Source organism: Pleurodeles waltl, chromosome 10, assembly GCF_031143425.1.
Source record: "Pleurodeles waltl isolate 20211129_DDA chromosome 10, aPleWal1.hap1.20221129, whole genome shotgun sequence".
In the NCBI taxonomy this organism is placed as follows: domain Eukaryota; kingdom Metazoa; phylum Chordata; class Amphibia; order Caudata; family Salamandridae; genus Pleurodeles; species Pleurodeles waltl.
In genome coordinates this window covers 180169156-180183382 of record NC_090449.1, presented here as the reverse complement: position 1 = coordinate 180183382, position 14227 = coordinate 180169156, and the positions used below count along the sequence as shown (strand labels likewise).

Here is a 14227-nt window from a genome sequence, read left to right as displayed (position 1 = left end):
ATGAATGAATTAATGGAAAATATATTGTAGATTTCATTAAACTAATTGCAAATAATATTAAAATGTATATAAAAAGGTATACACATTATGCAGTTTGCCCAGTGTAATTCACAATAATCTAAAAAGAAAAAAAGGCTCACGCAAGACACGATTTTTAAATCAAAATATTTCAACCAATTTAATTTGTTGTATTAAAAATAAGGCTGTGGCAGGATGAAGAGATTTCCCTTCAGTAAGAAGTGACAAAAACAGCCTTTAACATAAGGGTGGCTTAGTGATCCCCGCCCTTCCCCCAATGGCTGACTCACAATCACTCACTAGCCCAAGGGCGTCATTTGGCTTGAGGGGAAGAGGAAGGGTCGGGCACTGAAAGGACTAGAATAGAGTGGGGGCAGGAATGCCTCCTGCATTCACCTGGAGGAGAAGAGGCAGGACTGGTTGTTCGAGGGGCTAAAAGGGAGTGAGGCAGGCCTGCTCCTGTCATTCAGTTGGTGAGTAGGAGATAGGGCTGGATTTTAAAATTCTAGACGTGAGTGGAGCAGGGTGGCTCCCGTCATTCAGGTGGAGAGTAGGAGGCTGGGTTGGATGTTCAAAGGCTAGAAGGGAGTAGGGCAGGCGTGCCCAGCCTTTTTCTCTTGTGTCCAATGAAATAGGCGAAATGGCAGAGATGGGTAGCAGGACGCTAGAGTTTGCATCTGCTGTAGTACATCTACAGTTTGTCTTACAGTCTCAATTCCCATTTTGTTTCCAAGCCATACACCTAGGTTTCCATCCATTTCCGCGTTTCACATGTCAGTGGTTCGTGTGTGTCGGGACAGTACTTTTTATGGTGGGAATGCACATTGTACTATGTGCATCACTTCTTTGTTTGTCAACTAGGTTTCTGCTGTATACGTGCCAATAGATAATATATAGATCCAAATATCAACATGCCCATCTGCATGAAGTAATACAAAGTACCTCGGAGGTATGCATAAATGTTCCCTACTAAGGTAACAATGCTTTTTTGTTGGTAACATATCAAGATTGCTTTGGTTCCTTCACTGCTGTACGTGTGAAAGTGTTGAATGCTGCAATTTCCAAGGGGCTCCTTGTAGTTAGATGGAGTTAGAAGGTGGAGAAAATAGGTACTAAATAACGCTGTTATTATTTTAGATGATACTGCGGGAATGCAATCCTACAGACACAAAAAAACAGTTAAATTCAAACAGTGCTACTTCTATTACATGATGTAACTTGCATAAGGCTAAAGGGACATTGCCATGGGGCATTTCTTTGTTTTACCGCACGGGTCCAACCCAACCCCTCTCCTTAGGACTATTTAAGAAATGTAGTCCCAGGAGGGCAAAGTATTTAAGAAGTTCATAGTAGTCAGTGACTAGTGGCTGCCAGGTCAATCCTGAGCATTAACCTCTCTCAACAAACTGCTGGTGAAAAACCCTAACTATACCACAGCTCCTTTGTACTGGCCAGCCCTTATATGAGGGCCAGGTCAATAGGATGTGCCTCGACCCGGCCCCTTGCCTCCTCCCCCTCACACACGTTTAATGCTGGCTAAGGAGTGATTCAAGGATGTCCTATAACTTTCTATTACAGGGCCCCAAACAAAACATTTTAAAATTCCTAGATTGGGCGAAGAATAAAAAAAACGTTGGCACATAAGGAAAGGTGCCATAGATTTATCTGTTTAATATCCAGAATGAGTTAGATTGTAAACACTGTCATTGCAAGGCGGCATACTTTTGACTACAGTGTGCTACATACTAGCGTATATGGTACACACGGATATTAATTCAAACCTGTCCAAAACATCTCATTATTGTGACCAAAAGAGGAAAGAAAGGATGGAAGAAGCAAGATAAGGTTTGAGCTTGAATTATTCAGATAGTTGTGCTGAATACTAAGGATGCCTTTATTAGCCTGACAAGCAATGCATAGAGGAGAAACAAAACACTTATGTAACACGATCAAGACTGCTTTCCAACTTAAGTTTACATTTTTTCTCCAGTACAGCACAGAGTAAGACACATGCTAAATACATGTACAGACCGCTTTGACCAAAGTAGCGCTATATAGACTCACCATTTACTTCAATCAGGTTGGCATTTTTTTGATTCAAAATTACATACAATTCACGTTGATCGGATTTTTTCCCCACAACCCAGTAGTCGCTCATTGCTTTTACAATGATTTCCTCATCCTCGTCGGCTCTGCAAGAAGAGCAACTGGTCATCAGTTTGTTTTACATGTATGCGAAATAAGTGGACTCTGCGGTATATAACAGAAAAAACATAAGGATTATTCACAAATGAACGATGGCTCCTAATGGTGGTAACAAAACCAGATGTTATTTGTTGTCGTATTTGTTAGGGTGTTTTGGATCGTGCTGCGGTGTCTCTGCCCAGTCACTATAAGATACCCATTATAAAAACCCTAGCAAATGACACAGAAAACACTGCCTAGTGAGCAATATACCAGGAAAAGCTTATGGCCTTCAGAAAAGGCGAGATCTCTGTAACATGCCAGGGAGTAAAATAAGACAGGTAACCAACATACCTATAGTATCAACATTCCCAGTAGTAGTAGTGTTCCTGGTTCAACAGCAAAGAGTTACACTCCAATGTCAGTACCCCAACTCCTTTCAAAAGAATTACAAAATACTGAGGTGGTAATGTCAATATCCACCGCCTCCCAAGCACAAAACGAGGAGCAGGGTTACTTCTACATCTTGAATTCACATTTTAACATTTAGAAAATGGAACATGCAAGCTACAACCTGCGGGTGTGGCAGTGGACAATGAGTAGTCATGGAAAATGGAACCCACATAAAAAACTGACATTACTCTAGGAGGCAAATGACTCTGAAATAGAGAACAAATGTCTAGAGTCAGGTTTCCTGTGAAGATGTCAAAGTGAGAGTTTTTTTAAAAGTTATATGGAGCCCTTACTTGCCCTTGGGTGGCACGCTTCTTGCCTATGTGTAGTGTGATATGACACAGGCTGCTCACTGCAATGTTGAGGGAATTATTTTAATTGGGTTAAGAAGATGGAAGTAAGGTATAGTTTGTGAACGTTCCTAGCAAGGTGATGTGCGATATTTTATCATGGTATCACCCAAATCTGTTCCTTAGGGAAAGTAATGGGATCTATAGAATAATAACGTAGACCCAGTCATGCACTATTTTTCCCTTTGATCCTATTGCGCCCCCTCTTGAGGATATAACCACCTAAATATGTGATTTTGAAGTAAGAACCCTTTTCTTGAGAACACAAGTCTCAGGCTGAAATAAACATGTTCCAGAAAAACATTAGGCTCAAGACCCACCAGTGGATGGCAGGAGAGTGCACAGCATGTGAATATGATATGACCCATCCCAGATTGGCTTGTCACTTAGAATCTGGGGTGGCAAAACAGTTGCCAAAAAGGTAAAAATTACAGAAAAGCTTTAGGGATACATGGTAGGGGTAGGAGCTCAGGATTGCCAGACCTTATATGCCCCATGGTCAAAAGATGAAAGATTTTACTGTCTATGTGGGTTAAATCGCATAGCCTCTTGAGACGGAAGAGTCTCTTGACAATTCACAAATCCAACCCAACAGCTCGGACTATAACCCTAATGCATCTCAACTTCATCACAGTAGCTCATGATTTCTAAAGTTGTTATGCAAAAAAACAGTGTCAATGTACCCCATGATATGTGCCAGCATAAGAACGACCTCGCTTTGCTATTGTTGATTCCACCTGACATGACCTCCCCGTCAACCCTGACCCAGAAGTACGTGCTCAAGGAGGCCTAAGAACCAGGCCTGAAGCAACTGATTGACAGATCACAGGTGGGTTGATACGTAGCCCATAGACAAATGCACCAAACAACCCAGATCGATTCCCCAGATAGGCAGCAGCACCACAAAGGTCCTAGGAAATTTGCCCCCAATAAAACCCATTTGGCCAAAACACCATAAAGTCAGATGCCATATGAGGTTAGGAACACAAAGTCAGAACACAGTACACACACCACATGCATTGACCACGCACTCCTCATGTGGGCATCTGGACATGTTACCTCCTGGCTCACACTATGCCCACGCAAGGTCGAGACCCACCTAGTCACTTCATCAGATGGTCGGATTTATGGCCTCGTGACTAGGCCCGGATTCGTTTTTCCAAATAATGTATTCAATTGTGTTATTGCACTTCAATGTATAAAAAGACGCTCAAAACTCTGTAACTTTGAGAGACAGTCACCGGACCTCGACTCTCTACTGCCCTCTCCCAGCCGTTGCATTTAATTAAACAGACTGTCCTTCCTTTGCCAGATGTCTCGCCTTTCATTTATGTGAGGTATATTTGAATTTGAGCATACCTGAAGCGATCACTTCGCCTCCTAATATATGCTCTTCTATTCCCTGTACGGTGCTCAACTCTTTTCTAAGCAAGGTCTCCCTATAAAAATCCAAAATCCAAACACAAAAAATAAAAGTCCCATGTGAGGTTATTCATTTTATGGAGTAAAAAGAAAATAGAATAGTAAATACAGAAGGGGGTTACTTCTAGTTGTCTATATTAAACATAGTATACAAAGTAGATAGGCATTTTGACCTATTTTCACACTAGCTATTGTAGTTTAATGAAATGCATCAGATTGTTACTGGCTAACTACTGTCAGATGGCCATAAATCGATACTGTACACCTACTTTGAGAAGAAAGACTGTTAAGAAAATAGGTTTCGCTCAGTCACCTCTGAGCTATTTGCTTCCCTCATCAACAATCTTGTGGTCTAGTCGGGTCATCTAGGGTACAACGGGCCTTAACTCAGTTCAAAGAAACACTAGTGGAACCTATTTTTGGATAAATTCATGTTCTGGATGGGGATGTCAATCTTTCTACAAATTTAAATTTTCAACCAACTGCTTTCTTGTTTAAGACAGCAGTCTATCCTATGACATGAAGTGACCAATGTCTGAGATAGTCAGTCAGCTGATTAACATTGAAAAGGTGAATTAATTTATGGTTAAACATAGCGCTGCAGAGTTAGAAGCCCTAGACACTAAGGTTAAACTTTAAATTCTTTCACAAGGGACCCTAATTCAAGAAGGTAGCATCAGAAGATCACTTTTTAAAAAAAAATTCAAAAGGGTAGACTGGGATGTGGGACATGCCGGAGGAAGAATATAAAGAACTATAAAAATGCCTTATAGGGCTTACTGGCCAGCAGGATTGCATTGGTACATTTGTAGAGGAGACTAGGGATACAAGAAGGGGATTGTTAAACGTCTTTGTAGAGTTGCAGGTTACATAACCACTCAAGAAAAGCCTGACTGTTCCATTACCTAATGTACTGAATACTGCAATAGAAGATTTTTGTAAGCAAATCCAGTACTAAATGAGGATAAATTGCTAACTAGCGAGACTGGGAAGAGCATAACTTCTGACAAAGCTCTTTCCTATTAAATGATCCACTGTGGATTGTCAAACTATGACTGACAAGTATGTGAAAGATGTAAAGTCTTTAGCAGATAAGATTTCTTCACAACCAAGTTGCGAAAATCTAAAAAGCTACAAGCTGGAAGGGTAAAAATAAATTTAGCTGGACTCTCGATTTCTGGACTCTCACAGTAAATCCACAGTCAAGGAAAAACAGTATCAGCAATGGGAAGCTGATGTGAAGCTTTGCTTTCGTAAAGGCTTTACACAAAACACTGGATGTTCTGCACCATGGCACAGCCTGAACGTGTGTCGAGCTGTTTTTAGCTGCGAGGTACAGGATCATAGGACCACAAATTAATTGTGCATGGGTCAAGGAACTGCATGCACCTGATAGTAATACTTGATGCCTATTGAAATAGTTTGGATTTCAATAGGCACACTGTAAGGGAAAAGGGTTGTAAAACTGTGAACCCAGACTTGAGCCATTGTTGTAAATTAACATACTATTTCACTTTAAGCAGTTTCTTTCCTGGCGTGTCTTACTTTAATTATTGGTCGGTGCTCATATTATCAGTTTAAAAAACAGACTGAATTAATTGTTTTAATCTCTTACACTACAGCATCTAAGCATAAGAATATACGATATTAAGGACTTTCAAAATGCACATAAGGCATAGAGCAGACTTGAGGTGATGACAGCTGAAGAGAGCAGAAATTTGGAAGCTTGTAAGGCTGAGGCAGCTGCACCACCGTAGACAGCCAGAAGGAGCAACTTTAGCTTTTAACAGAAAGGAAATGACGACCCAAAACATTCACCAGATTTCAGCAAGTTGAGCCTACAACGTAACATGAACTCACCGTGTGAAGTCATTGTTAATATCTCCCAGAATCTTCATTAGGTCAGGATGAACTGACGTAAGAGACACACTAGGTGTTTTCCTCATATGAATTGTACTCTTTTCGGCCAGATTCATATGGTTGAAATAGATAAACTTAAACTGAGGCTCTTTTTCCGACCTACAACAGCAAGGTAAGGAAAATGTTAAATTCATTTTAAATACACATGAGAAAAAAAGCTTATCAAAGAGTGTACAATTTTGCCTGAAATAATGCTTTTAAGATTTGGACTCGATAATTCTGGAACTAAAATCTCAGCTGTTCATTCAGAAGAGTGTGTGACTGTGGCAAGCAGCACTCAATTTGCACTCCATGGCTCAACATAAAACGTTAAAACATAGTAACAAAAAAAATCTGGATGACAAAACTTTGCTTATGCTGGTTTCATACGACCGAAAAAAAGCAGGTACAAAGAAAGATAAAATAAATTGAATGAATGAACGCTAAGCAAACATTAACAAACCCGATGGGACAGGTCTTTGTAGACCATTTGTACAATGTCAATGTGCCAAAATTACATTACTAGGTTTAATACTAGACTGTCAGTTGTCCAGAACAGCTTACGAAATTATACATAATAAAACAAAAAATATAATACTAAGAAATGGACTTTGAATACACCACATTCAACCACTGCTTTTTTGAAATGTCATTCACAGACAGCATGCGTAGAATGCTGCAAACAGCAATCTTCAGTCTTTGCTTAGCCGGAGATGTTAGAGGTAGTTTGGATCATCCCACAGGATGGCCATTTTGTAACTGTAGTGCCTGAAGTATGCCTTTTTACATCAAGTTCACAAAAGGAAAGGGCAGGAAAGAAGACCCTCTCAACTTGTTACCTAGAGCCTCACATTAGGAAAGTATCCTCTTTTTGGCATGGTTACCCCCCACTATTTGCCTGCTGTCAGTGTGTTTTGACTGTGTCCACTGGGGTCCTGCTAACCAGAAACCCAGTGACAGTGCTCTCTCCCTCTACATTTGGCTGCTTAGGAGTTTGCACATCCCACAATTGGCATACTGGTGCCCCCATATAAGTCCTTAGTATATGGTACTTAGGTTCCCTGGGCATTGGGGCACAGGGGGTTGACCATGTGCTGCAGCATGTATTATTCCACCCATGGGAGCCCATGCAAAATGTGTCTGCATGCCTGCCATTGCAGCCTGCGTGAAAAGGTGCATGAACCCTTTCTCTACAGGTCATTGCACCAGGTCACTGTAAATCACCCCTATGGTAGGCCCTCCTAGGCCAGAGGGCAGGGTGCAGGCACCTGTGTGTGAGGGCACCCTTGCATGAGTACAGGTGCCCCTCCGAACTCCAGCTCCATTACACTGGACTTCGTATGTGCGGGGAAGCCATTTTACCCATGTACCGGACACAGTCCGTGTCTAGCTACATAATGGCAACTCAGAACCTGGGAAAGTTTGGTATCAAACATGCCAGAATCATACCCCAATACTGATGCCAGTATTGGTTGTATGATTCCATCCACTCTGGGGGCTTCTTAGAGGGCCCCCACAATTGCTCCTACTAGTCTTATGAGGATTTCCGGGCAGCCCACACTACTGCCCCCCTCAGACAGGGTTCTGCCCTCCTGCTGCTTGACCAGCTCAGACAGAGGAAGGCAGAACAAAGGATTTTCCGTGGGAGGGGGAGGCAACACCTTCTCCCTTAGAAATAGGTGTTACATGGCTTGGGAGGGGTAGCCTCCCCAAGCCACCGGTATGCTTTGAAGGGCACATTTGGTGCCCTCCTTGCATAAACCAGTTTGCACCAGTCCAGGGACCCTGCGTCCCTGCTCTGGAGCGAAACTGGACAATGGAAAGGGGAGTGACCACTCCCCTGTCCATCACCATCCCAGGGGTGGTGCCCTTTAAGTGGCCACTTGGTTCTGCCATCTTGAATCCAAGGTGGGCAGAGACCCCTGGGAGCATCTGAGTGGCCAGGCCAGGCAGGTAACGTCACAGCCCCCTCCTGATAGGTGGTCACCATGCTAGGTGACCAATCCCCCGCTCTGAGCTATTTAGAGTCTCCCTCTTTGGTGGGTCCTAAGATTCGACATGCAAGATTCCTGCAGGACTCCTCTGCATCGTTTACTTCATCTTCTGGTCACTGGGACTTCACCTGGACCTTCCAGGAACCGACAATCTGCAACTTAGTGATGTCTCCGCTCTGCAACATTGTTTCTACGGCTCCTTCCAGCAACTACAACATTTCCCCAGCTGTGCATCCTCTGAGGGCGATGAGTCTTCAGCCTGCACAAGAAGTAAGAAGGAAGCTCCCTTGGAGTGAAGGAGCCACTGCCCTGCCTCCACAGGCACCAACTGCGACGACGATCGGCTGCGTGGATCCTGTATCACAGGTGATGATCTGGAGTGGTCCCCTTGGTCCTCTGTACCAGCTGTCCGACTTGGGAGACGGTAAGCCCTTGCCTCTCCTTGCAGGACAGTACCCCTGTGCACTGCGACTCTTGCAGCTACCAAGACTTGCTTGCTCCTCCTCCAAGGGATCTTCAGGCTCCTTGTAGCCCCGGCACCCAGCATTCATTCCTGCAAAGCACAGTCTCCTGCCTGCTGCTCCAGCGACGTGGGACACTCCTTCAGGTGTGCTGAGTGGGCCTCAATGTGACTCATGTGTCTGCTGCCAGTGGGTTGCCTGTGGGGGCTGCCTCCTCTTCTTGCGACTCTCCCAGCTGCTGAGGGTCACCCTGGACTCCCCACCTTGGGTCGAGTCCCCTGGACCTTGCTGGTCCTCTTCAGCCTTGCATTTGCCAAGGCTTGTTGGTGGTTTTCCACCACCACTGATCAACTACATCTCGACCACCGATGTGAGACATCACTTGCATCACTCTTGGGTCTCCTGTTCGGCTCCTCTGCTGCACTGCTGACCTTCTTCGTCCACTGTCGACCTGGTCCTGCGTCCACAGAAGGGTGGGTATTGGCTCCTGCCACAACCAGACACTCCATCACGAACTGTACTTGGTCCCCTTCCTTTGCAGGTCGTCTTCTGTCAGGATCCACCTTTGGGTTCTTCCAGTCTTGGCTGGGTCTTGCAGAATCCTTTGCCAAAGTCCTCCTGTTGGTTTTGGGAAAAAACAGGTACTTAACCTCTGCTCTCCTGGTCGCTGGGGGTCACTCTGGTACTCACCTCCTGCGGTTCCTAGTTCCCACAGCTCCCCTCTACTGATTCCATTTCCTTGAGTGGGTACTGCCTTTCACATTGCACTTTTTTAGTATATGGTTTGGCCCTCCACTAGGGTCCTCACTATTTCCTATTGCTTTTACCAGTGCCTATTGCTTTCTATGCTATTTACTGATTGCTAATGTGTACATAATAGTGTGTTCACTTAACTCCAGTTGGAGTATTGCCTATATAGTATTTTAGTATTTGTGTTATTATACTAAAGTACCTTTAGTTTTGTAACACTGTGTGGTTCTTTCATTTGTGTAAGTGCTGTGTGACTATAGTGGTATTGCATAAGCTTTGTATGTTTCCTAGATAAGTCTTGACTACTCATCCACAGCTACCTCTAGAGAGCCTTGGTGTCCGAGACACTGCCTACACTTCATTAATGGGAGATACCTGGACCTGGCATTAAGGTGATAACACCATAGGTACTCACCATACACCAGGCCAGCTTCCTAAACTAAACACTTCCCCTCAATGTCAGGGTCCAGAGAGATCTTGCTGGTTAGTATTCCACAGTGCACGTTGCTTAAGGAGAACGCATACTTATGTGCTTATTCCATTGCCTGGCTTTATGATTGTGTTAGCTGTAGATTGGGTTTCAACGGTAATGAGCACCATTTGCCCTCTCTGTTTCTATTGGGGAGTTGACTGGAAGGGATCGTGCCCAACTGTTCATGGTGCGTTAGTGGCAAAAACATGCTTTTGGAGCACTAGGAAGAGAGTAATGAGTAAAAGCCAGATTAATTTTACCCAAATATAAAGAAGTCTAAATCAGTATTCGGCTTCAAAATTTAAAAGGCTTCAGTATTAGGCAGACATGTAGAAAGTAAGAGTGTTCACTTAGCATAGATTGCATGACTCACAACTCATGCAGTGATTCAAAAATAGAAAGTATTGAGCCAGGTAGTTCTTTAGAAAATGTAATGTTTTGGTGCCATTCTGATGCTCACAAATTGCACTCTTTGAATTATAGATATCTCATACGTTATAAAAAAAAAACTGAAAAAGGAACTACCAAATTAGCCATTTTACCATTCTGTTCTTTAATTTGAGACACTCACCATTAAACAATTAATGGTGTATGAATAGTGTATAAAGGATTATATTATATTACTTTTCCTGCACAGAAATAGTATACTGCTAAAGGAAATGAGGTAAATAAGATGCTAATTGGTTTGCAATATTTAAACAGTGAAACATTTATACGTATGTTAGCAACGTACCCGGAATAACTGAAGATCCCTCTCATTAGAAGTAAGATGGGAGGCCAGGACAAGTGGCTTTATTCCTACCCCAGGTCAACGTAAAGAAGCCCATGCAGCATTGAATGGTGGTTACAAATAACTCCACATATCTTCATTTGTTACAAACATAGAATAATTGTGTAGTCTCCCCTCAGAGCAAACTATAAAAATACCTAATGAAAGCTAATGAAGACTTCAGAGGAAAAAATATTGTGAAGACCCAAGGCACCAACACAGAGAAAAACTACATAAACTCTTGGAGATACTTGGGACTTTTGCAGGTTCTCTTTGGTGTGACATGTCCTTCCAACTCTTCCCCTTCATACCCACCTCAAGACTGTAGCCCTTGTTTCCTGCCCTCATAGTCCTTTGCACAGACCAATCTGCTCAAGTTTGAAATCGTTCCATTAGTTGTCTTTTGTCATTCTTAAACAGCTTTACCAGTTGCCAAAGTTCAGAGTACTTCAACCATGGTCTTGAACCCACTAGTGCGTGTCTGTGAACCCAGCCACCCACCAAAACTTTCAAACCCTTGATATCACACCCGTCTGTCTCTTTCTCAAATCTTCTTACATTCAACGCCTTCTCCAATCACCATTTATTGATACTACCACTCCATCTAACCCATAAACTGGAGTTCAGTTTTCTTCCACTGAATTATTCAAAGGGAGACCATCTGGTTGTAGTAAGAGTTGTTAAGTAGGCCATCAGGCAATTCCGAGCCTCTCTCCTACAATCAAGACCTCTAGCTTTGGCCAACTGGAAACTCTGATAGTTTAGTTAAAGCTTCCAACCTTCGGACTGTTTCTGGATTGGCTAATTTTCTTGTGCCTGATCCCAAACAGACTCAAATGCTTTATTTCCCTGAAACAGAACTTCACTCCTTTGTCCCTTAGCACACTATTGGGAACCCGTTCATGTCTGAACAAACCTTCTAGGAAACAAATTCCAGCCCCAGACAAAATAGCACCCAAACATGCAATCTCTGGCAATCTGGAAAAAAGTCCACAGCCACAAAATGGTAAGGTATGAAGCTCTTACAATGTTCATTGCTATCTACTGCCAGGGCCCTTCTGGTAGACTGCTGAACACCATGGGAACACTGCTGACCTTGTGTATTTGTCACTCTTCAGGCACTCACATCTCTTCATCTCCACCTGCAGATCTAGTCCTGGTCACCAAAAATATGAACAAATTCTAGCCTTGGTTTTGACAATGCCTTGACTATGGCTTGACCTCCGCCAAATCTAAGAAGACCAGTTTATTAAGAACCAATAGTTCTTCTTTAACCACCCAGAATACACAACACTACATCTATACAGATAGTTCTTCTTTAACCACCCAGAATACACAACACTACATCTATACAGATTTCTTGTCCGTCCATCCCCTTTTAATGAACACAACACATAAACCAAACACTTTTCCAGATCAACCTCCCTTCTCCAACCATCCTCTGATATCACACACACATGCTCCTCCATCCATACTTCACTTTCTACATACCCCCACATCTTTTCACCTTCACCAACTTTGAAAGACAAATCAGTAGCTCTGTTGCTGACCCCAAAAGCATTTCTTTCTGCATGTTTAGTCCTGTAACACCACCACCCATCTTATTCTCACTGACAGTAGAGCCAAGCCTTTCCCTGGGAAAGGCCTAGGGTCAGTCCAAACAAAAATGTACTTCCCCAGAGAAAGTAACGGATAGGCTTCACTGCCTAACTTATGCAAAGAGCTTCTTTCTGATGGAATACACTGGTTCCCCTCTGCTAAGAGCAACTGAGATATACAAAAACTGTCCTCTCCGCCATGAATGATTGGAATTCATGTGCTCTGCTTGGATCAATCTTTACACACTCAATTTCTGTCATACACACCTGAATGCACTTGAACTTCACCCTGCCACACACACACACAAACTCCTAAACTCTTTGGTCATGCCAGCAAAAGACCAAAACCACCTTTAAACTCTACCATTCCAAGAAATGGGACAGCCTCTTCTCTGTTACTGGGTCGATTTAGAACCACTGATGTTGTCCATTAGTTTCTTTTTAGGTTTTACTCAATATTTTGACACAAGGTACCCTAAATACAAAATCTCTTCCTTGCCAAACAAGCACTAACGGACATATAGAGTCAGCCTCGGCACTACTTCTCCAACCTTTTTTCATCCTCTTATTCACCCCAGGTAAAACCACACAACAAAACATCATTCTGGAAGAGCCCTACCCCAGCTCTTTCCATGCAAAGTAACATCCATGACCCTCTGAAACACAGAAGCATCCAAAGCCAGGTCAAACAGCATCCTACAAAATGTTAAGACACCCTCAGGATGTAGGTAATAAAAGACGGGAATTCTTCATAATCTGGATGTAGTCAGATTCAATGATAAGTGGACACAAGATGCAAGATGGTGAAGTGCCTTGCGCCCGCCAAGCTAGACATTATTTCCATGATTTTAGGTGAAAGGTATTGGACCACAGTGACTTCTCTGTTGAGAGCTCGGAGGTTAATGTAGAGCTGTATCACGCACTAGCCTACTTGCCCACAACCACTGAGGGCTAACCATTGTGTGACTTCTAACAGTGTAATCACTTCCATTGCCTCCAACTTACTTAACTCTTCAGACACATCATCCTGCACCACTAATGGCATTCTTTTAACTCAAACCCTAAACACCACCATTCTCAGGTCCAGATTTATGGTGGCATAGTGCCATTCCAACGCCACATTAGCATAATTTTTTTTTTCATGCTAATGTGGCATTGGAAGGGCAAAAACGCCATGCCATATTTACAAAGTCGCACAATGCTTGCGTTGTGCCACTTTGTAACTCCTTGAACCACATTATGCCTGTGCCAGGCATAATGTGTGCAAATGGGGCATTCCGGTGCTGGGGGGGGGGGGGGGGGGCTGTAAAAATGGCGTAAAGGAATCTATGACATTCTTTTGCACCATTTTTATCATTATTTGTTAATGCCTGCTAAGCGCAGGCATTAAAAAGAGGATCCCATTGTGCTCAATGGACCACTGGGTGCCATGCAAGATTAGTGTCAACATGTTTTATGCTAGTCCTGCAAAGCGCAGGACTAGTGTAAAAAATTATGACACTAGTCCCCCTGACTACCGCCATGGTGCACTGTATATTAAATACGGTGCACACATGGTGGCGTTAGGGGGGCGCAAGAAAAGTGAGGCTGCACTAGGTGCAGTGCCATTTCATAAATCTGGGCCTCAGTCTTATACAATGCACATATTTAACTTCAAAACCTAACTTTTCTGTGGACACTTGGAGAAATATGCTCACAAAGTCCTCACGCTTCTGGTGTACACACACGCATTCTTGTGGCCTCACAACATCAAGGAGCACCCCCAATTGTCTTTAATGAGGCCATTCAAGTATGCAGTCACTACAAACCGCTACATAAATCTTCTGCAGTATTATTTCATTAAGGGACTCACTAGTC

At 43.1% G+C, this 14227-nt stretch overlaps 1 protein-coding gene across 1 annotated transcript in view; it reads right to left on the bottom strand.

Moving 5' to 3' along the window:
- CCZ1 (CCZ1 homolog, vacuolar protein trafficking and biogenesis associated) overlaps positions 1-14227 on the bottom strand; it is a 223559-nt gene that overhangs the window by 33379 nt on the left and 175953 nt on the right. Inside the window, 2 exon segments of the mRNA XM_069210148.1 lie at positions 2083-2210; positions 6288-6446. Of these exon segments, the coding sequence (XP_069066249.1) occupies positions 2083-2210; positions 6288-6446 (287 nt within the window).